This window comes from Ambystoma mexicanum, chromosome 5p (genome assembly GCF_040938575.1).
Source record: "Ambystoma mexicanum isolate Mex_15411 chromosome 5p, UKY_AmexF1_1, whole genome shotgun sequence".
Lineage (NCBI taxonomy): Eukaryota > Metazoa > Chordata > Amphibia > Caudata > Ambystomatidae > Ambystoma > Ambystoma mexicanum.
Window position 1 is genome coordinate 1361085991 of NC_090930.1, and position 21510 is coordinate 1361107500.

A 21510-nucleotide genomic window follows, 5' to 3' on the forward strand; every position below is an offset into this window, starting at 1 on the left:
TTCCAATTGTCAAATTCTGTAATTTACACTACTGTCATTTGTTAGAAAAACATGTCACTCATTATCACCTAACAACTGGTCCTCCGCTGTTATGCAATCCTTGGACACCAGAATGCCCCCTTTCGTGAAGAATATGTCACCACATGCCAGGTAGGTTACAAAATCAATCCCCAGTGATGTCATAGCACAGGTCCGGTAATATAGGAAATCTAACCTGCCACCAAGCCAGCATACCCCGGATTAAACCATGAAGAGACATAGTGCAAGCAGGCTATGGTGGCTGGAAAATAACCATGCGGTTAGTGATGTACTGATTATGGAATTATGAGGACATGTATATGAAACTTTTACATTTGCATTTGGCCTAGTGAATATGTTGCTAATGAATTATAATACAATTCAATTTTAGTTACCATTCAGTAAAATTATATGATAAACTGTTTCATCTATTACATCTAAAATTGGCATTTTATAAACATGTGGCTGAACTGAACAAACTCAAGAGACTATCACTGCCCGTGTCACAGGTACAACAACAAAGTATTCAAAACACAAACGACAAACAAATAAGGTGCAACAATGGAGTATGCGGATGCCTGAATAAAAATACAATTATTAAAATGTCCCCTACAGCTACAGAAGCACTTGTTTGTGAGGAGGATAACAGTGAGCAGAAATGAAAAAGAGACACATAGAAGCAGGGTTGATTTGAGTTTTCATGCTGAAATACAATGAACATGATTTCTACTTCCAGACGTACCAGCTATTAAAGCATCCTTGGGCCATCGGCTAAACCAGTCCATAGTGCAACCCGAAATGAGGGCAGGAAACTTTAAGGCTCGATTTCTGAACTTTTCACCCACAGGAGAAAAGCAAAGCACAACATGAAGGTTCTGCCGGACCCTGGTCATGAAATAGTTATACAGGTTTTCATTAGTTGGAGGCCTTCTATGGTACTCTTTCTTCATGACAGGTATGAGATCACTTGTTATCTCATCAATTTCATCCCGGGCAAACAAATTTGAGACCTAAGAAGAGGGGAAAGAAAACAGAAATGTTAGTGAAAAAAACTCTTTTTTGGTACATTTAGTAAGAGTGAAAAATAGAAATGCAATAATTATTTCAGTTTCCTTAATGAAGACTTAACATTCATAGAAGCGACTTTAGAAGTTAAGCATCCGAATAAATGTTTCAAGATCCCAACCCTTTAAGTTTGTGATAGGGTACATGATTATGAGTATTTGTAAATTCGTAGTTGCAAGGGAATTCTGAATTAATGGATAGGTCAGCAGACTCGGAGGATAAAACAAAAGCAAAAATCCAATTCAATAAAATGATAAACATTTATCGCCAACTTATTTTCTTAATAAAAAGGGCACATGAAAATGTACAAAAAATGTAGTATCGAAATCATTACTTTATGAAAATAATCAGTCAGAAACTTGCCTCATATTTTCCCTAATTCAATAAATATGTTGAAATCTTTGCAATCCATCTGGGAATTTAAAATATTCATTTAATGCTTAGGTCTGACAACAAAAAGGGCTTGATCTCTCCCAAAAGCCACTTCAGAGGTATGTTAGTCGGGCTCTGATGTCAATCTGCGCCTATATGATGCAGAATACACTTTTTATCAGTCAATTGCATCAAGTACTGCTCACTTCCTTCATTCTTTTCTTTTTTGTCCACTCTTCCTCATCTCCTGCTCCAGGCGTACTTACTCAAAAATGTACTACCCCAAACAAAGGTATTCTTTGTGTTGTGACCCACTAACAAAGGTGATGATAGGACATTGTATAGTTCATTCTCGGGCGATCAACACAGTATACCAATTTTATCACAGCCTACTAACTTTCTGTTTCCGGTTATGCCATGCAAATTAGTGCTCAAGCAGTAATAACTGAGACTCTCACCTTTGTATCATCTCACAGGAGTCTCTAACATTTTCAAGGAACCTCCCTCTTATGCACCTACAGATCGGTGCATTGTGGGCTAGGAGAGATGTCTGTGTTTGGTGTTTTTAACATGACTTCTGCTACCTGGTTGCCCTGTGCGTACGTAACATCCTTCACAAACGTCTGTGCACATCCTTCACAAACGTCTGTGCAAAATAAGAGGTTTCTTCTCGGCTGCAGTTGGGCTAACAGTTCTTATATTTGATGATGTATATTGTATAGGAAGCCGGTGACTACAATTGACACTCAGATCCACACACCAATAGTAAGCTAGTTTGCTGATGTTTTGCTCGGTTCATTTCTGGCCATACAGAAGTTCTCAAAGAACATATGTCCACTTGTGTTGGGAGAGTAGAAAAGAACGCTTGTTATGTTGAAGGGGCAATAAGAGGGCAGAGTATGTATTCACTGCAGGATTTGGAAATAAGTTTCTCATCTTACGTCACATGGTAAATCCTAAAGTGTGCAGCAATCAGCAGTGTCGGAGGAAGGGAGGGCATGGCTGCTCATCTCCGCACCGGCTCTTGAAATACATTACTTCTGTGTGAATGTGTGTGCACGTGTCACGTCATCCTTGGAGGCATCACCAGGTGCATTCCGGGCACGTAAACTATATTGCTACAATCAGTGGTCGAAGTGTACGAAAAGAAGTAGTGGAACGGTCTTCCCAAATGGCCTTCCCCCATTACCCACAAACCCCATCGCCACCCCCCCATGCAGCATCGAAACCCCCAAACACAAGCGCCTGCTGTTTAAGGGAATGCTCAGTGCAGTGCACTGAAAATGCAAGCTTCAACTTCTTCCTACACTTTTAAAAAAAAAAAAAGTCTTTCCAGAACGGTTTCTTTTTAAAATAAAAGTATAGGAATAGTAAAACTGAATAAAAAAAAGTAGAAGAGCAGCGGTCCCAAACGCTCACGCTCACTTCGACCACTGGCTACAATACTCCCCTAATGAATAAACAGAAAAATTTCAATTCTTTATAATTTCTTGACAGCATCTTGGTGTACAAACTGGATGTGGCTCGATGGGCTGTGTGACGAATCCAGGCAATTTGCTCCCTCTCCCCAACGGGGAACAACCACCTTTGGGACTAGGGTGCTAAGCCTGTTAAGTAACAGGGCTAGTGAGATCTCACTGGGGGTGTCCACCCCTTAGTGGACAGGAAACAAGTTATCTTCCCTTGTCTAAAGATCGCAGTGTCTTGGTTGGCTATATGGACATGGAACTATATGACACTTTAAAACATCCTGTACAAATGGCTGGTATGGTTTCTGGTCCTTTGTATACACATCCTTGCCTGGGATGGAAGAACTGGCATTGCACTACCCTTAGCAGAGTACGGGATAAAGAGCCAATTGGGTTGGGACAAAGAGAGAAATGTGCAGAGCTTGAGGAGCCTGAAAACCTTCTCCTTCTGGGAGGTGTGATCAGAGAAAGAGCGTACAACAAATGTGGCAGAGAACGAGCAGCAGTGGAGTCTGTGGAATGCATACAACCCTGCCGGGACAGGCCAGAAGTCAGAAGTTCATGACTGAGAAGAGGGCCAGGCAGCAGAGACAGAGAAAGACACAGTTAACTGGCACACCGAGAAGTGACAGGCTGAAGGACCACCAGTAGAGAGGGCCATCTATGCCCGCTGCGGAGCACTACAGAGAGGCCGAAGAAGCAGTGCCGGGTCAGTCCAGCTCGCAGGCTCTCCCGAGGAGTACCGCCTGGAGACCTAAGACTCCAGGGAACAGGGAGGAGGGCAGTGAGAAACCTGCAGACCCCAGGGCGAGCTGAGAGAAACCCGACTCCAAAGCATGGTGAGAGAGACCCGAACCCAAGGCGGGTGAGAGAACCAAAAACCCAAGGCAGAGTGAGAGGACCAAGATCCCCAGGCACATTTTTCCACTCTCACTCTGGCCAGCCTTCCTTGGCCCTGCGCCTGCAGGCAAAAACCCTTGGGGTCATCTTTGACTCCACTCTCTCCTTCTCCTCTCACATTTCGGACATCTCTAAGAAGTCCAACTCCCAGCTGCACCTCCTCAGAGGTACTCTTCCTTTTCTCACCTTGACCCAACGACTCACCATCTTCAGAGCCCTGGGTCTTTCAAGGCTGGACTACTGCAACAGCCTCTTTCTTTTTTTTTTAACTTGATTTTTATTTGCTTTTCTTATGCTCACAACAACAAAAAAACATTCAACTAATGAAGAACCCACCCACTCCCACCTCCCCCTCCCCCACCTCCCCGATCCAGGAGAAACAGGTCAACTTGTTTTCATCTCCAAATCGCTCGCGCAGAGCTCCCCTTACAGTTCTGACTCTTCCTGAGGTTCTACAATTTCGAGCAGGGTCATCGACTTCGGGCACCATCCTCTGCGTGCTCCCTCCTTTAGATAGTTTTTCAATTCGGCCCAATCCAACCTAAATTTCAAATGCTCTCCTTGTATTGAGTAAGTGAGCCACTCCATAGCTAGCACCGACCACATTTTGGTAACCCATTCTTGTGGTGGTTCTTTGGACTTCCATCGATGCACCAGCACCAGGGCTGCCAACATCATCATTATAACATAAACCTCGCAACGGGACTTGGTGGGAATGTCTCCCAAAATTCCGCCCAAGCCTATCATGTCCAGACCTCGATTCTTTCCCCCCACAATCTCCAGACTGTGGACCACAGCCTGCCGTATTTGACCCCAGAATGTATCTAACTTTGGACAATCCCACCATGTGTGAGCCCCTGTGCCAATTCCCCCCACAAGCTCTCCAGCATCCCTGGGACGGTAGCGGATAGTTCTTATTTAATCTGACTGGGGTTAGATGCCATTGGACTAGCAACTTTAGCCAGATCTCCTGAATCTGTAGGGACCTCGTTCATTTCGGTATTTGAGCCCACAGATGTTGCCATTCTGGATCCCCGATAACTGCCCCTGTGTCCAACTGCCACTTCTTCAGGTATTTCCTGGGCGGGGGATCTTACCCATCCTTTATATGTTTATAAATGGACGCCGCTAACCCCCTACCCCCCGAATGTGTATCCAAATATTTCTCGAAGGGCGTTAGCAATCTTGTGCCTGCTTGACGCATCTCTGAGTGGGACAGCCAATGTCGCAATTGTATATACCCATATCTGTGTCGCTCGTCTAGACTAAAATCCAGCTTGCACTTCTCAAATTTCTTAACTGTACCCCCCTGATACATGTCACGTAGCATCCGACATCCACCCTGATACCAAGCATCAAATCCAATGTTCTTACATCCCAGGGTAAATTGTGGGTTTTCGAATATAGGGGTATATGGGGCGGGGAATGTGGTGATATGGGATCCCTTCACTGTCGAGTGCCATGCTTCTCCCACAGTCGATGTAATATCGCTTGCATACATTTGAGGGGTTCCATCTGCACTTGGCTTCCAGAGCATTCCCTCCAGATGCCCCGCCACCACCACTCTATCCATTGATCTCCAAGGTTTGTTACGATCATCCTTCTGCCAGTCTCTTATAATTCTAATTTGGGCTGCTAGATAGTACGCCCTAAAGTCCGGCATGCCCATTCCCCCCCGGTGACAAGGGGTCCTCATGAGAGATGCTTCCAACCTCGGTTTCTTTCTGTTCCATATAAACCTGCTCGTGATCTTGTGTAATGCCCTGAAGAAGCTATGTGGGACTATGATTGGGAGGGCCGTAAAATGGTATAAAAGCTGAGGTAGAACCACCATCTTTAGTACATTAATGCGCCCAAGCCAGGAAATGCTTAGGGGACCCCAGTGAACCAATTTTGATTTGATTTTCTCTATCAGGGGAACATAATTTACCCTAAATAGTTCTCCTAGTGTCCTGGTAAGGTACACTCCTAAATATTTAATGTGCTTAGCAGCCCATCTGAAGGCGCAGGTGTTCCTGATGTATCTCTCAGTGGATGGTGTTAACCCCAGGCTGAGTATTTCTGATTTGCTTGGATTCATCATCAGCCCTGCTACTTGTCCAAATTGATCAAATTCATAGCAGAGCGCTGGGAGAGACACCTTTGGGTCTATCGACGTGAGGAGCAATCATCTGCAAAGGCGGCTACTTTATGCTCTTGCCCCCCAAACGGTATACCCTTTATATGTTCTGCCTCCCTGATTGCTGCTAAAAAAGGCTCAAAGTGGAGAGCGTACAGCAGTGGGGAGAGTGGGCAGCCTTGTTTGGTACCTCGCTCTACCAGTACCAGACCTGATTTACTCCCATTGATTGCCAGTCTAAGGGTCGGTTTTTGATAATCGGCCATTACCTGATCTATAAATTTAGAGCCAAACCCCATCCTATGCATCGTGGCGAAGAGGAAGCTCCACTCCACCCGATCAAATGACTTCTCGGCATCTATTGCCAGGAGGAAAGCCAGAACCCCCCTCCTGTGTGCTTTTTCCGTCAGGTGAACTGTCCTTCTTACATTATTGGCCATCTGGTGACCCCTTATAAAACCTGCTTGATCTGCCTGGACAATCGTGGGCATAATGGAGTCCAATCTGGATGCCAACACCTTAGTGTATAGCTTGGTGTCGACATTTATTAAAGCGATCGGGCGGTACGCCCAACACTGCAGCGCATCCTTACCTTTCTTATATAAGAACCACCTTTGCCTCCTCCATTGACCTAGGCAGAACCCCAGTCTCTCCTATGTGGTTAAACAATCTAGTGAGGTGGGGGATCAGGAATTCCTTATGCAGTTTGTAAAATTCAGCTACAAACCCATCTGGCCCCAGAGCTTTATTAGTTGCTAGGGTAGACACCACCTTTATGACCTTGTCTGCTGTTATTTACCTTTCCAACCTTTCCCTGTCTTCTTCCGTTATAGCTAGGAGATTGACCGTTTTTAAATAACTCATGTGTTCTAAGATCCGGGTTGCATGAGGTATAGAGGTTTGTGTAGAATTTGCGGTACTCCCTCTCTATCTCGCTATTAGAGGTGTGTGTCTGGGCCCCATCTCCCCTGATTTTCAAGATCGTTCTATCCCTTTCTTCTATGCGGAGCATCCTGGATAGCAGGCGATCCGTTCTGTTTGCTTTAACATAATATTTTTGCCGCAGGCGAAGCAGGTTCCTTTCTGCTTGTCTAGATTGGATGAGGTTCAGCTGGGCTCCAAGTATGCGAACCTCTCTTTCAATAGCCCTCATTTGCTTCCCAGCCATCTGCACCATTGCTTCCTTAAGCCTGTTGCCCAACCGCTCCTCCTCCAGTCGCATCTCCCTTTCCCTTCTCACTTTAATCGCTATGATTTTCCCCCTAATCGTGGCTTTAAGGGCATCCCACCATATCTGCGGCGAGGTGTCCCCCCAGCTATTGTAAGTGACGAAGTCTTCAAGCTCTTGTTCAACCTACCTCGCCAGAATAGGGTCTTTAAAGAGAGTGGTAGGATACCTCCATTTCCACAAGCCCGGGGGCCCCTTCGGTCTAGTGATTTCCAATAGGATTGGGGCATGGTCTGAGAGTGAGATGGGACCTAGTGAGATGTCTATTTCCTTCCCTAAGAGAGAGCTAGATACCCAGACATAATCAATACGTGAATGTGTTTTATGTGCATGGGAGTAGAACGTGAATCCGGGCGTGTCTCCCTGAATTTCTCTCCAAGCATCCACCAGCGCCAAATCTCTCATGTTTGCTTTTAGGTCCCCCGAGGGCCCACCCTGCGATCCCCAGAGCACCCTACTCCTATCTCTATGGGGCTACCATGCCATGTTAAAATCCCCTGTTAATATGATACGGCCCACAGCAAAATTGCTCAATTTGGTGAGGACTTTTATCATGAATTGGTGCTGACCAGTGTTGGATGCATAGATTGTTGCAACTGTATAGACCTCTCCTCTGCCCTCCAATATCACTGCCAGGTACCTACCCTGGGAGTCTCGCTGTGAGTCCTTACCCGCCAAATCCACTCCATCTCGCACAGCAATGACCACCCCCCTCTTTTAACAGACTGAGTGGCCTGTAGCAGCTTAGAGTATCCCCAGATTCTAATTCTATGAGAGTCTTGGCTTCTAATATGGGTTTCCTGCAGTGTAACCACATGAGGCTTTTCCTTGAGTACATACCGCTCTACTTTTTGCCTTTTGAGCCGAGAGTTTAACCCATTTACATTTAATAACAGTATCGTCAATTGCCCCATTTTAGCAAGTGGTGTTGGGACTGGGATGTGTCCCCATGCCTTTCGGCCTGGGTCTCAGGTGATTGCTGTCGATGGGAACTCATTATAAGAATGGATAGGCTTCCTGAAGTTTCCATTCTCCTGGATCAGTGAGGTGATCACCCCCCCCCCCCATCGCTCCCCCCTCCCCTCCGTTCCCCCACTGGGGGAGCTCAACTGGCAGTCTGCCTCCCTCGTATCATGCCTACGAGGGCTGAGCTCTAACTTTTCCCCAGTCTTGAACAACGCAGGATTTACCCATCCCATTCCAAGGTATTCTCCCTCCCCCTCCCCGCCACCACCTCATTATAAATCTAGTGCTTACCCATGACGGTGCCCCTTTTTATTTTGCAAGTGCCCTCCCTGGACTTGCTTTTCTAAACTCTGTCCTCCTGCAAAAAGGCAGCTCCAGTGGGGGTTACAAGCTGGCCATTTTGAGCCCCCTGAGCGATTTTTCTTTTGTCCGTTGTGACTAGCCGATGTACAATCATGTTTCGCTGGGCGCTTAGAGCTTACTGTGGTCCGTCCCACGATTTGGGTGCTTTACGACGGGGTATTGTCTCAGCTGTGTCTGACGGTTGCTGCTCTTCTATACCCAGCAGATCTAAAGCTTGCTCGCATGTCGTTATCTTGTGTTGCCTGACTTACCAGGTGAAAGACAAACCGAACGGGTGGGACCATCTATATTTTATTTGTTGCGCCCTCAGGTGTTTTAGAACCGGAGTCATTCACCTCCTTTTAGCCAACGTCACCTGGGCTAGATCTTGATATAGAGAAATCTCAGGGCCATTATAGGTGATTGTACCCGCCTTCCTGGCCTCTTGCATAATCTTCTCCTTCGTAACAAAACTGTGGAAAGCTACTAAAACATCTCTTGGCCTTGCACCGGGTTCAGCCCGAGGAGTCCCCACCCTGTGGATTCTGTCAAGTTGGAGATCCAAAACCGACTCATCCTCGAGAAGGTCTGTGAATATAGCTGTTAGCGTCTGCGCAAGATCCTGGGTCGGAGCGGTCTCCGGGAGAGCCTTAACCCGGATATTGATGCGCCTGGAGCGATTTTCCAACTCCTCTGCCTGCAGCTCCAGGTTTTGGGTTGCCACAGCTAGGGTCTCCAAGAGATTTTCGGTCTTCTGTGCGTCTTCTGTTATCTCTTGTATGGCTTGTTCGTTAATGTCCATCCTCTCCTCCACTTTGTTAATGTCTCTATTGATTTCCCTAAGACCCTCCGCTAAGTCCTCCCTCAGGGTGTCCATCTGTCTTTGGCAGGCTGCCGTCATTTTATGAACCATTTCCCCCAGGAATTGTTTGAGCATTCCATGTGTGACTAATGCATCCTGGGGGGCCTGTATTGAGCTCAGCGTCGGATCTCCCGCACCTTCATCTCCAGGAGGACCCCCTGCTATTCCATCTCCCGGGACCAGATTCTGGTAAGTGTCCCATCTTGGACTTTCTTTGAATTCTTCGACGCTATTGGGGGATCTTAGACCCTGTTCCTGGACATTATGAAAAATGGTGGAGAAGAGGGGCGTGCGGGTGGGGCTTTGGATGGCGCAATCTGACCAATACCCCCTTGCTGTGGTGTGGGATCGTCCTGGTTCGGGCCCTTTAGCGTGTGCCTCCTTTCTTCGACTCCAGTAGGGCCCCAAGAGACCTGAGTGTTTCCAGAGGCCTGGTCTAGTCCAAAGGTTATAGAGCTGTTAGATGTCCCTCTGATGTCCCCCGAAGTGGCAACAACTGGGTCGGCGGGGAGCCCCGGAGGAGACCCCTTCTCCCTCTGATTTAGTCTGAGACTGTCTTCCACCCTCCGGGGTCCCCCCTCCCTCACTCCTTACTTGATGGGAGGCTTGCTCGGCAGCAAGTCTCTACGCGGCGACCCGGGGGTCCCTCCGTCTGCTCTCCTCCAGCCTTCCGCGGCCGATGATCTCCGCCCTGAGGCCACTCCTCCCACGCCTCGGGCCACTGCTTGGGGGGAGCTGCTGGGCTCCGCGCCTCCACAGCCGCATGTGGCAGTGCTCCTTGGCGGACCCTGGCGCTCCTCTTCAGTTGAATGCCGGCACCGCCTCTTGCCACCGCCGAGGTCAAAGTCCCGCCGGGGGAGCGGCGCCTCAAGTGCTCCGCACCACTGTGAAGCCCAACAGCACAGTAGATCCCCCCCGGAGGCCCGTCCCGCTCCCGCTCAACACACGCCCACCTCCAGTCCGCCTGACCATGGAGCTCAGCCGCTGAACTCCGAAGGGTCCCCGGCTGCAGCCCGATTCCTGGCTCTCCAACGGAGCAAGGAGAGATCCGCCGGGGATGGCTGGTGATCGCTGCTGGGGGTCTTCTGGGTCAGGGCCGATGCTGTTCGGGGAGCTCGGGCGACAAGATGTTTACCAGTCGGTGGCCATCTTGGAATCAACAGCCTCTTTCTTAACCTCCCTGCCTCTGCTCTGCGCCCTCTGCACATACCCAGAACAGAACCGCAAGACTTATCCTTGGCCTCAAGTCCAGGGAGCACATCCGTCCGGTGCTGAAATCCCTCCACTGGATCCCCGTGGCTGCAAGGATCAGGTGCAAGACCCTCTGCATGGTCCACAGCGCTTTCTGGAGACATTTTCCTTAAGACATTCCTCTACTCCTCTTCCTTCTCTCTCACTCTACCCTGCTAACCTATCTCTCTGCACTATCCCTCTCTCCCTCCTTTTCCGTACAGCTTGCTGACTGGCTGCCTGGTGTACCTCAGAGTCTCACAGGTCCCTGGAACCCTCGCCAGTCCTCTCGCACTTTCCTCCGGGCCTTGCACTTGCATCATCACCACTGCACTTGGTAAATGACCCAAGAGAGTTCATCTCTCTGCACTTACCCCAGCTGTCACCGACTGAGCGCACTTGGACCCCCCTGCACTTGCCATCCCCCCTTCACCTCCCACTCCCCTGTAACCGTCTGTAAACTTACTCGATCTGAACTGTACCATGACGAAGATCGTATGTCTTGTTTTCCCCTTGTCTTTCCCTCCCTGCATGGTGGTGCCTTATGCACTTGGAAAAACTGCAGAATCGTCATCAGACCATATTGCTGTTATCTCGACTGTTAATGTATTATATGCACATACTCTGCCTGAACAGACTAGTATCATTTCAGAATTTCACGGGCTCTGAATGGCTGTTGTTTTTCCCCTTGTTCCCCCCCTCTTTGAGCACTTTGAAACACTTGCTTTGTGTATAGGCGCTATGCAAATAAACAATACAATACAATACAATACAATACAATACAATACAATACCAAGGCAGGCTGAGAGAAGTATGATCCCAACGTAAGGGAAGAGAAGCAAGACCCCAAGCAAGATGCCTGGCATGCCACGTGTGTTCCCTCACAACTTAGGCCCAGTCCCCCCATCTTCATGCCTGCGTCCCCACATAACCAGTCCCTGCTCCCCTGGCTTAGCGCATCCTTCACATCGCTGCTCCCACGCAACTGTCCACGGCACATCTGCCCCCACTCTCCTCGCCTAGCGCATCCCTCTCTGAGTTGCTCCCCCAAAACTTTCTCCCCACCCTAGCACATCCTTCACAGCACTGCCCATATGCAACATCCCAGCTTCCCTAACCTAGCGCTTCCTTCACAGCACTGCCCCGCTCCACCAGCGTAGCGCATCCTTCACATTGCTGCTCCACGGAACTGTCCCCCCTCCCCTGGCCTAGTACATTCCTCTCTGCGTTGTTCCCCACACAACCCATACCCAGCATCCCTCCTCTCCTTCCTCTTCAGGCACCGCTGAACTGTGTCCAGTGCATTGTTCCATGCCTGTGTCTCGCATCCTACATCCCTATGCTCTGCCCATTATTTTGTCATTCCACTATATTGTATTCCCTACTGTATTGTCATTCCACTACATTGCCTGCATTTCCTCTTACTTCCAAGTTTCTTTGGACTACCATTGTTTGTGTATTTTGTTTTGTTGGGTTACTATTGTATTGTATACGTGCTGCATCGCTTGCATTTCTCTTATTCCTCTCTAAGGCCCTTTGAATTCCAGCTTGTATTCTGTAAAGTACTTGCATTCTCATGCCTTTGAGTTCCATTGTGGTTTACTTTTGTTGCGTGCACTGTTTTCTCCACTCACGCTAGGACTCCGCAAGGCTCCAGTGTTCTTGTTCTGTGGTGTACTTACCTTCTGCCCTTCTTTTTTTGTGTGACCTCCAGTGTTCTTGTTCTGTGGTGTACTTACCCGCTGCCCCTTTGTTGTGTGACCCCCCGTGTGCCTCCCCTTTTGCCCCTAGTGTGGGACCCCCCTCCTGCTTGTGCTGTCCCCCATTACTCTCCACCCGCACCCTCTATGGTGCTCTCTGTCTTTCCTATCTTCTCTAACTGCTATTCTATTGACTATCCTATCCCTCTCACTAAGTCTGGTAGGAAGAAGCTCAAAAGGGACATCCTTGTCTCCAATCCAGGCCTCCCTATTGCTGATACCTACACTAGTGCTTCCTCCAGACAGACCCTCACCGACGTCCTCTTTGTTGTTCCCTCTCCAGGCCTATGGACATCCCCATCTTGTCTCTGTTCTCTCTCCTTATTCCTCCTCTCCCATTTATGGTGGCACCCAGTGGGAGGCCCTCCTGGCCCCCTTCCACTCCTCCAAGATCATCATTAATGTCTGCTTAAATGGTACCATCTTGGTCCAGGGCCCTCAGGCCAATCTCCTCCTTTTTGATAGACACTTCCCACATTTTAACAACTTTGTTTCTTCTACTGCTACTCCTATCTACCCTCTCTGGCTCCTCAGCCGCCTCCATCCTCGGTCACTTTTCTGGCACCCTCTGCTGCTTCTTTGGCCACTCTGCTGTCTCCTTCCTCCGCCACCTCTCTGGCACCATCCGCTGCTTCTCTGGCTGTTCTGCCTTCTCCTCCCCCTTCCACCTCTTCGGCACCCTACCCTGCTTCTCTGGCCACTCTGCCTTCTCCTCCCTCCGCCACTTCTGCAGCCCTTTCTTCTTCCTCTCCGACTACCCTGCCTTCTTCTCCTTCCTCCTCTGCCCATTCTTGCGCACCTCTAACTCTTCCGCAGGGTGTATCTCATGACTGTACCCCTCCATGGAAGTCTTGCAAAGGTGGCAATCTGTTCCACGTCGCTACTCTTAACTCTTGCTCTGCTGTCAAACACTCCTCTGACATCTGCCGTCTCCTTGAAGAGATTGATTTGGATGTACTCAGCCTCATCGAGACTTGGTTCACGGCAAGCTCTGTCACGAGTTTTGACACTGTGCTCCATGATGGCCACAAGATCCTCTCTGAACCCAGAACTAACCGTCCTGGAGGTGGAGTAGCCCTGATCTTCCCTGAGTGGATCCCTGCTTCTGTCCTTCATACGCAGGCCTACTCTGCCTTTGAATGCATAGTCTGCAGGCTCTCTAGCTCTCCTGGCCTCTCTCTCACTGTGGCCACCATCTACAGGCCACCTGGTCAGGTCACCCTCTTCCTCGCCGAATGGGCCGACCTCTCTTCCTCCCTCCTTGCCTCTACCTCTCAACTTCTCCTCCTCAGAGACCTTAACATCGACTTGAATCCTACTAGCCCCTCCTCTGGGCTCTTTCGCAACCTCTGCGACTCTCGCTCTCTATATATTCTCGACTCACTCTGCCCGACTCACTCTGCTGGGCACACCCTGGATGTTCTGATTTTGTCAGACCTCCCCCTCTCCAACCCTCTCACCACTCCTCTCTCTTAGATTGACCACTTTCTTCTCTCCTCTCACCTGTCGCTCTCTGCCCCTCAGGTTAAGCCGACCCCAGCACTGTTGTCCACCTTCTCGGTCATCCAGCCCATGAAGCGTGTGTCAGTGGAGGCTTTTGCCACTACTTTCTCTCCTCCTTCTCCACCTTTGGCTGACTCACATTCTGACACAACCCTCTCCAACCTTCCTCTCTCTTTCTCTAACACTCATGATGTCCTTGCCCCTGTCATGAGGATCCGTTTGAAGCCTGCATCCAAGTGCAACTCTTAGTACGATTCTGACCTTGCCGCCCATAAGCGCAAGTGTAGGGTGGCTGAGAGGAAGTGGAGGGTATCAAGCGCATCCTCTGACAAACGGGCCTGCCGCCTGCTCTAAAGGTAATACAGACTCTCTGTCCTCTCTAAGAAGACAGCTTATATCCAGCCCGCATTTCAGCAGCCTCTGACAACTCGGCCAAACTTCTTCTCAAAATCTGAAAGGAGCTGGCCAATCCTGCTGCAGCCTCGACCTCGCCGGTTCCCTCCCATGCCCTGTTCACCACTACAACTCAGCACATCCTGTCCACTCTCTCTTACTCTACCTCCTCTTCTTCTCCCTCTACCATTGCAGGCCCCTTTGCAGATGTTTCTCTTCTTCCTGTCTCCTCCCTCCCCCTGTTCACTCCTGACAATGTTTATAGACAAGTCCAATCTATGAAAGTCTCATCAAACTGGGTGCTCCCCTGCTCCTCCAGAACCATTAAGGTTCACATTAACACCTTTGCTCCAGCCTTGGCTGATTTCTGTAATCGCTCTTTTGCCACTGGAACCTTCCCCTCCCCTTTAAGAACTCCCTTGTGCACCCTTCTCAAGAAGACCTCTGCTGATCCTTCCTTTCCGGCAAGTTATCGCCGATCTCCGTCACGCCTCTCCTAGGCAAACCTCTGGAAAAGCTGGCCATCCCGCATCTTAATCTACATACTGAATCTGTTGATTGTCTCAATGACCACCAGTCTGGCTTCAGAGCAGCCAGAAGCATGGAAACTGCTCTCCTGAACACGCGTGAAGACTTGCTCTCCAATCTTGACTCTCACCTTCCTTCTGTTCTCATTCTCCTTGATCAATCCTATGCTTTTGACACGGTCAACCACACCATCCCGCTCAATCGTCTCGGTGAAAACCTGGGTATCTCTGGTCAGTCCCTTGCCTGGTTGACCTCCTTTCTCACTGATCAACCTTCCCAGGTCCAACTTGGGCCCTTCCTCTCTTCTATTCCTCTCTCCACTGGTGGGGTTCCCCAGGGGTTTAACCTCTCTACCTGGCTCTTTAACCACTACCTGGTACCTCTGGCCCAATGCATCTCTACTGTCAGCGCTACCTTTCAGTGTTATGCGGATGACACCCAGCTCTCCTTCAGGCTCCCCTCAGCCTCTTCTGCTCCTTCTCTCATACCAGACTGTTTGTCCACAATTCATGAATGGCGTACCTCCAACGATCTCTGCCTTAATGCAAGTAAGACTGAGACCAGCCTTCCCTCTCTCACTCTGGCCGCCCACGCTGGGCCCTCTACCTGCTCCTTAATGTGAGACTAAGAATGTTGGGGTCATCTTTGACTCCACCCTCTCCTTCTCTCCTCACATCTCTGTTTTCTCTAAGAAGTCATACTATCAGCTGCACCTCATCAGAGGTATTCTTCATTTTCTCACTTTCTGCCAGGAGCTCACTTTCTCCAGAGTCCTGGTCCTTTCTAAGCAGGACAACTGCAACAGCCTCTTTCTAAATCTGCCTGCGTCTACTCTTCAACCTTTACAACTTATCCAGAACAGGAATGCAAGACTTGTCCTTGGCTTCAAGCCCAGGGATCGTATCTCTTCAGCCCTGAAATCTCACCAATGGCTCCCTGTGGCTGCAACGATCAAGTTCACGATCCTCTGCATCGTCCACAAGGCTTCCTGGGGCCAAGGACCACACTACATCCAACTTTTTCTTCCTAAGCATCTTCCTTCTTGAGCCCTCCGCTCATCCATCTCCAACTCTCTGAGGGTCAGGCGCTTCTCCGGGCAGAGAGTGGGAGGTAGATCTCTATCCTCGGCTGGGGTCTCCCTCTGGAACAGCCTCCCTGCCTCTCTCAAACTTGAGCATGACCACCGAAGGTTCCGGAAGCAACTCAAGACCTTCCTTTTCACTTCCACTTTCTCTCGCCCTCTTCCTTGCTGAGGACCCTGTCTGCTGCGCACACTAGCCACCCACTGAAATACAGGACCGGCCTCCTGCACGAACAGTTGCCCTTGCATTGCCTCTGGGCCTCCCAACCACTTAAGGGACTGTATCTGCAACCTTACAGTCCCCTGACTCCCTACACTTATTAGCCACCTACCAGCAGCACTTATGAGTTACTTTGCACATCCCCTCCCCCTGTTCCCCCTGGCACTTCTCCCCCTCCATGCCCCCCGCACTGGCGCAATCTGAATGACACAAGGCCTAGTAAGATCCTTGTTTCGTCCTCCTTCTGTCCTCCCTTCTTTGTCTTGTCACGCCTAGAAACACCTGTGTACAGGAGCATTATAAATGACTTATCATATCATATCATAACAAGGCAGGGGAGAGAGAGAATATCCCAAGGAGGGGATGAGAGAGCCAAGACCCCAAGGCAGGGTGAGAGAAGTAAAACCACAGGGCAGGGTGAACAAGACAAAATCCCAGGGTGGAATGAGGAAACCAAGATCCCAACGTGGACTGGGAGAAGTACAACCCCAAGGGGGGAGGAGTGGTGATGAGAGAAGAGAGACCCCAAGGGAGAGAGAGAGAGCTCAGACCCCAAGAGGGGCTACAAGGAATGAAACCCCAAAACAGGGTACAGACTAAGAGGTGGTAAACTGGAGAGAGTGCCCAGACTTTCCTTGGTGGGGAACACCAAAATAAAACCTTGAAAAACAAGCATATGAATCAGGGATTGCAAAGTGGCAAAGAAGACAAGAGACTATTCTTTTGACCAAGAGACAACAGGGTGGGGGTCAGAAACCAGCCACCATTCTTTTGTTGGGTGAGCGCCCTAATTGAATCTTTGTTAAACAGAATTTTGCTTTTTTCCGTTAGTTTTAGAGAAAGAAACGAGGATAGCATAGGATTCTGGACAGAGGACTCTATCCTTCTTTGTACAACATCCTGACAAGCACACTTTTAAACTTCGTTTCTGTTTGAGTAGGGCTTTGTTTCACAGGTTTAGGGAACAATTAGGTCTTTTTACTTTGAAGAGAGAATAAAATTGATACTAATCATGCCTCCTTGTCTGTCTCCTGATTCTGACTTAGCAAACGTGGTGTCAGAAATGGGATTCGAACAACCGGATACAAAGTTGGGACCCATGTTAATGAAACACCTTACCCCAAATGCGATGCTCCCAGAATGGGTTACACCCCAGTCTATTGGGTTTAACCTATGTGGACTAAAGGAAGTCAACATTACCAACCATAAAATTCGAAGGGCCTAACTACCTGTCCACCCGGGGCAGCTACATTTGTTTAGCCGCTAAGTCAGGACTAGCATGGAAACACTCCTTAGATGTAGCAGCCAGAGTCATATACCCCTACTATCGGGGAAAGATCAAAGTGTTGTTACACACTGCTGAACCACAAAACTTTAGCATAAAAAGGGGAGACACCATAGCCCAGGGAATCCTCAAGCAAGCCCTATCTCCACATTTACACGAAGTGGAAGACCTTCCCACCACAGAAATGGGTAACCTAGGATGTGGGCAGGCTGATAAGAACGTAGCCCTGTGTCCTGAAGTGACCCCACGTCCTCACCTGAGTCTTCTTCTGATGAGAACACCACCTCCTCGTCAGATAGTGTAGTTGCGCCCTTCTTCTTAGAGGTCTTCTGTTCTTTGCAGAGGAAAGGTCGACCCCGGAGGTAGCCACAATGCCCACTGGATAAACAGTCTAGGCAAGAGGCTGTCCTTCCGGAAGTCACCGGTGAAGAAGGGAAAAAGCCTGCGACTACAAAAAACCCTTCCTTCCAGAAATGCAGGTTGTATGGATCCAAGGATTTCCAGGTAGGTATCCGACAAATGGTGCAGCTGTGTCTCCAGTACACAACCCCCAGGAAGTCACGGAAGCAGGGAAGAAAGGAGGCAATGGTGGGAGGAGAGACCAAGGCAGCAATGGAGAAAAAGGCAAGGCAGCTTACAGCAGCCAGGGCGGCAAAGGAACAGAACTAGTCGCCGCAGAGGAAAGGAGGATCAGCAGCAGAGAGTAGCAGGGATGAGGAGCAGCCTGCCAAGAGTGTAGCAAAGGGTGCGGGGGAAAGGAGTAATACTAGCATGCGAACCAGGGAGCAGAACAAAAAAACAAAAACACACAGCAGTTGCAAAGCTGGTAGGAGGAGGTGGAGCAACCACTTATGCGTTTGAGAAAGGGAGACCAGAAAAACTAGAACACGCGGGCGCGTTGCAAAAGATGCCACGGCACGTCAATGGAGGAACTTTCATTACCTCCAAAGACTCCACAGGTGCCGCCTGGTGACACCGTGCTTCCCCATATTGAATCTGACGATACCAACATACTATTGGATCTGGCCTTTGTCCAAAGGAACAACCAAAATCTGGCAGGCTGTTTCTGAAGAGAAGGGCCTTAAACAAAGCAGACTCTTCTTTTTCGCAAAAAAGGGCTTACTTTACTTATTTGGTTATTTGGAAAGAGAAGAAACCCGGAAGAGCCAATTGATCATCCCTCGAAGTCACTGGTAGATAGCCATGGACTTGGCCCATACCCACAGCTGGCCATCAGGGAATAGGGAAAACCCAGGACCAAGTCCTTAGTAAATTTTATTAGCCCCGGACGATGTCCAAGCCTATGTCACCACCTGTTAAATTTGTCAGAAAACCCCTGCTACCCCAGTAACCCAAGCCTTACAACCTCTCCCCCTCATTCAAGTGCCTTTTTCCAATAAAAGATAGTGGGACGGGTTGAACCCTCCAAACTGGGTAACAAATACATTCTCTTAATCTTAGATTACACTTACCGGTATCACGAAACATTTCCCTTAAAAAAGGAAACAACACATCTTAAAACATGTAATCTCCTTCCTGTCCTGAGTGGGGTGCCTGAAAGAAATATTAACGAATCAGGGTACAATCTTTATGTGTCGCCTTATGCAGGAAAGGGATTAGATTTTAAATATAAAAACCCTATGGACATCCCTATACCACCCACAGATGGATGGCCAACTACAGTGCGTTAACCAAACTCTTAAGCTTATTCTAAGAAACTAGTGGACTCAGACAGGAAAGATTGGGGCCTGATGGTCTTTTTTCACAGCACAGAAATAGTCCCATTCTTCCTTGAGTTATTCCCCCTCCGAGTTATTACATGTCAAGGAAACAAGGGATATGCTTGATATGTTGAAAGAGACTTGGGAAGAGAGAGAGAGTTGGCTCCACTACCTATATCTGAAGCTGTGGTTAAGTCAAAGTCCCATATGAAAGCTGGAAATGAGATTGTTAACAGCTACATCTTCAGAGCTCAAGAACACATGAAAGAAAACTATGTCCAACAGACAGTGGCTAGATCCTTTTCGGTGGATGTTTTATTACCCACCTCTGAGAATGAAATGATCCCGAGATGGTATGGACCTTATAAAATTCTTGAATGCAAAGGTCCCCATAACTATATGGTCTCCCAACCCGATAGACGGCAAAAGACCGAAAACTACCATGTCAACTTGCTAAAACGTTGGAGAATAGATCCCATAGAACAAAGCACAATAACCATGGCAATGCTCCTGGTAGGGAATGGTGACAAGTCCAGCCTAATCCCTGATAGCATTACCCAAAAATAAATGATGGATCTCCAGGATTTGCTGACACAATTCCCTGAAGTTTTGCCAGAGGAACCAGGTATCGTTTAACGTTTATTCCACTCAATAGGAACACTACCTTGTCAAACATTTAACGTAAAGCACTACCGAATCCCGGAAGTGTAACAGAACATTATAACAGAAGAAAATGGGAAAATGTTAAAACTATGGGTGATAGAACTATCTGTGAGCCCCATGTCCTCCCCTATAGTCCTAGTCTATATATGAGAATTATTAGTCACAAAGCCTGATGGTTCATGGAGATTCTGCATCGACTTATGAAGGCTGAAATCCATGTCAGTCTTCGATAACTACGTGATGTCCAGAATCGATGAGTTAATCCTGCATCTTAGAAATGCCAAGTTCATTAGCACCCTGGACTTGGCAAAAGGCTATTGGCAAGTCCCATTTAATCTAGCTGATAAAGATAAAATCACCTTCAGCACACCTCAGGGTATATTTCAGTTTACAGTCCTTCCCTTCACACTACATGGGGCACCTGCCACCTTCCAGAGACCTATGGAGAAGGTCGTATGACCCTATTCATCATTCTTGGGGGCATACTTATATGTATATGGTGATCCATAGTGCCAGTTGGGAAGAACATCTTTACCACCTCTATGAAGTCACAAGACAGGACTTGGCAAAAGGCTATTGGCAAGTCCCATTTAATCTAGCTGATAAAGATAAAATCACCTTCAGCACACCTCAGGGTATATTTCAGTTTACAGTCCTTCCCTTCACACTACATGGGGCACCTGCCACCTTCCAGAGACCTATGGAGAAGGTCGTATGACCCTATTCATCATTCTTGGGGGCATACTTATATGTATATGGTGATCCATAGTGCCAGTTGGGAAGAACATCTTTACCACCTCTATGAAGTCACAAGGGCCATAAGGTGAGCAGGACTATGAGCTAACCCAAAAGAAATATCAACTAGCCCAAAATGCTGTGAAATACCTAGGGTATTTGGTTGACAATGCTCTAATGAAACCACAGACTGAAGTGAAGGCAGTGCCCTTAAGTATCCTGCCACAAACCAAGCAGAAGCTTACAGCCTTCCTAGGGCTGTCCAAACATTACTGCCAATGTATTCTGAATGTTTCCACCATTGCAGCAAACTAAATAGACAAGCTTAAGAATGCCCAGCCCAACAAATGTGTCTGGAGTCGGGAGGATCAAAACAGCTTTGATGCCCTGAAGGAGATATGTTGTGATGAACCTGTCCTTAAGATGCTTGACTTAAGCAGGGAGTTCATCCTCCAAACAAATGCATCTGAATTGAGCTTAGGAGCCGTCCTGTCCCACTTTCATGAAGACTAAGAACACTCAGTCTTGTATACCAGTAGGAAATGGTTCGGTTTGGAGCAAAATTATGCAACTGTGGAACTGGAGGCTCTTGCTATCAAGTGGGCTATTACCAGTTTGAGGTACTATTTGACTGGAAGGAAATTCAGATTAATTATCGACCATTCGCCCTTAGCATGGATGTATTTGCAAAAAGACACCAACCCCAGGTTAATGAGATGGTTTTTAGATCTATAGCCAATCTGTTTCACGATAGAACATAGAAAGGGCAAAGAGCAAGAGAATGCAGACTCTCAACTGATATCCCATAGGCCAGCTAGAAGTGGGCTTAAAGCCAACGGTGGAGGTATGTGACAAATCAAGGGAATTAGTGTCCTCTCTGCAAGAGGGAGCCACCCCTTTTGGGACAAGTGAGGTGAGCCTGTTAAGCTTAAAACCCCTTAGGGGACAGGGCAAGCGGGATCTCACTGTGGTGACCCCCACTTAGAGAACAAGTTATCACAATGTCTGTGTTGGCTATATGGCAGTGGGACTGTATGACACTTTAAAACT

The 21510-nt window shown here is 48.3% G+C and overlaps 1 protein-coding gene across 1 annotated transcript in view; it reads right to left on the reverse strand.

The window, feature by feature from the left end:
* Positions 1–21510, reverse strand: part of DNAH5 (dynein axonemal heavy chain 5) — a 4235244-nt gene that overhangs the window by 1192029 nt on the left and 3021705 nt on the right. Inside the window, exon 55 of the mRNA XM_069613779.1 lies at positions 761–1028. Coding sequence (XP_069469880.1) covers positions 761–1028 — 268 coding nt within the window. The remainder of the gene's footprint in view (positions 1–760; positions 1029–21510) is intronic.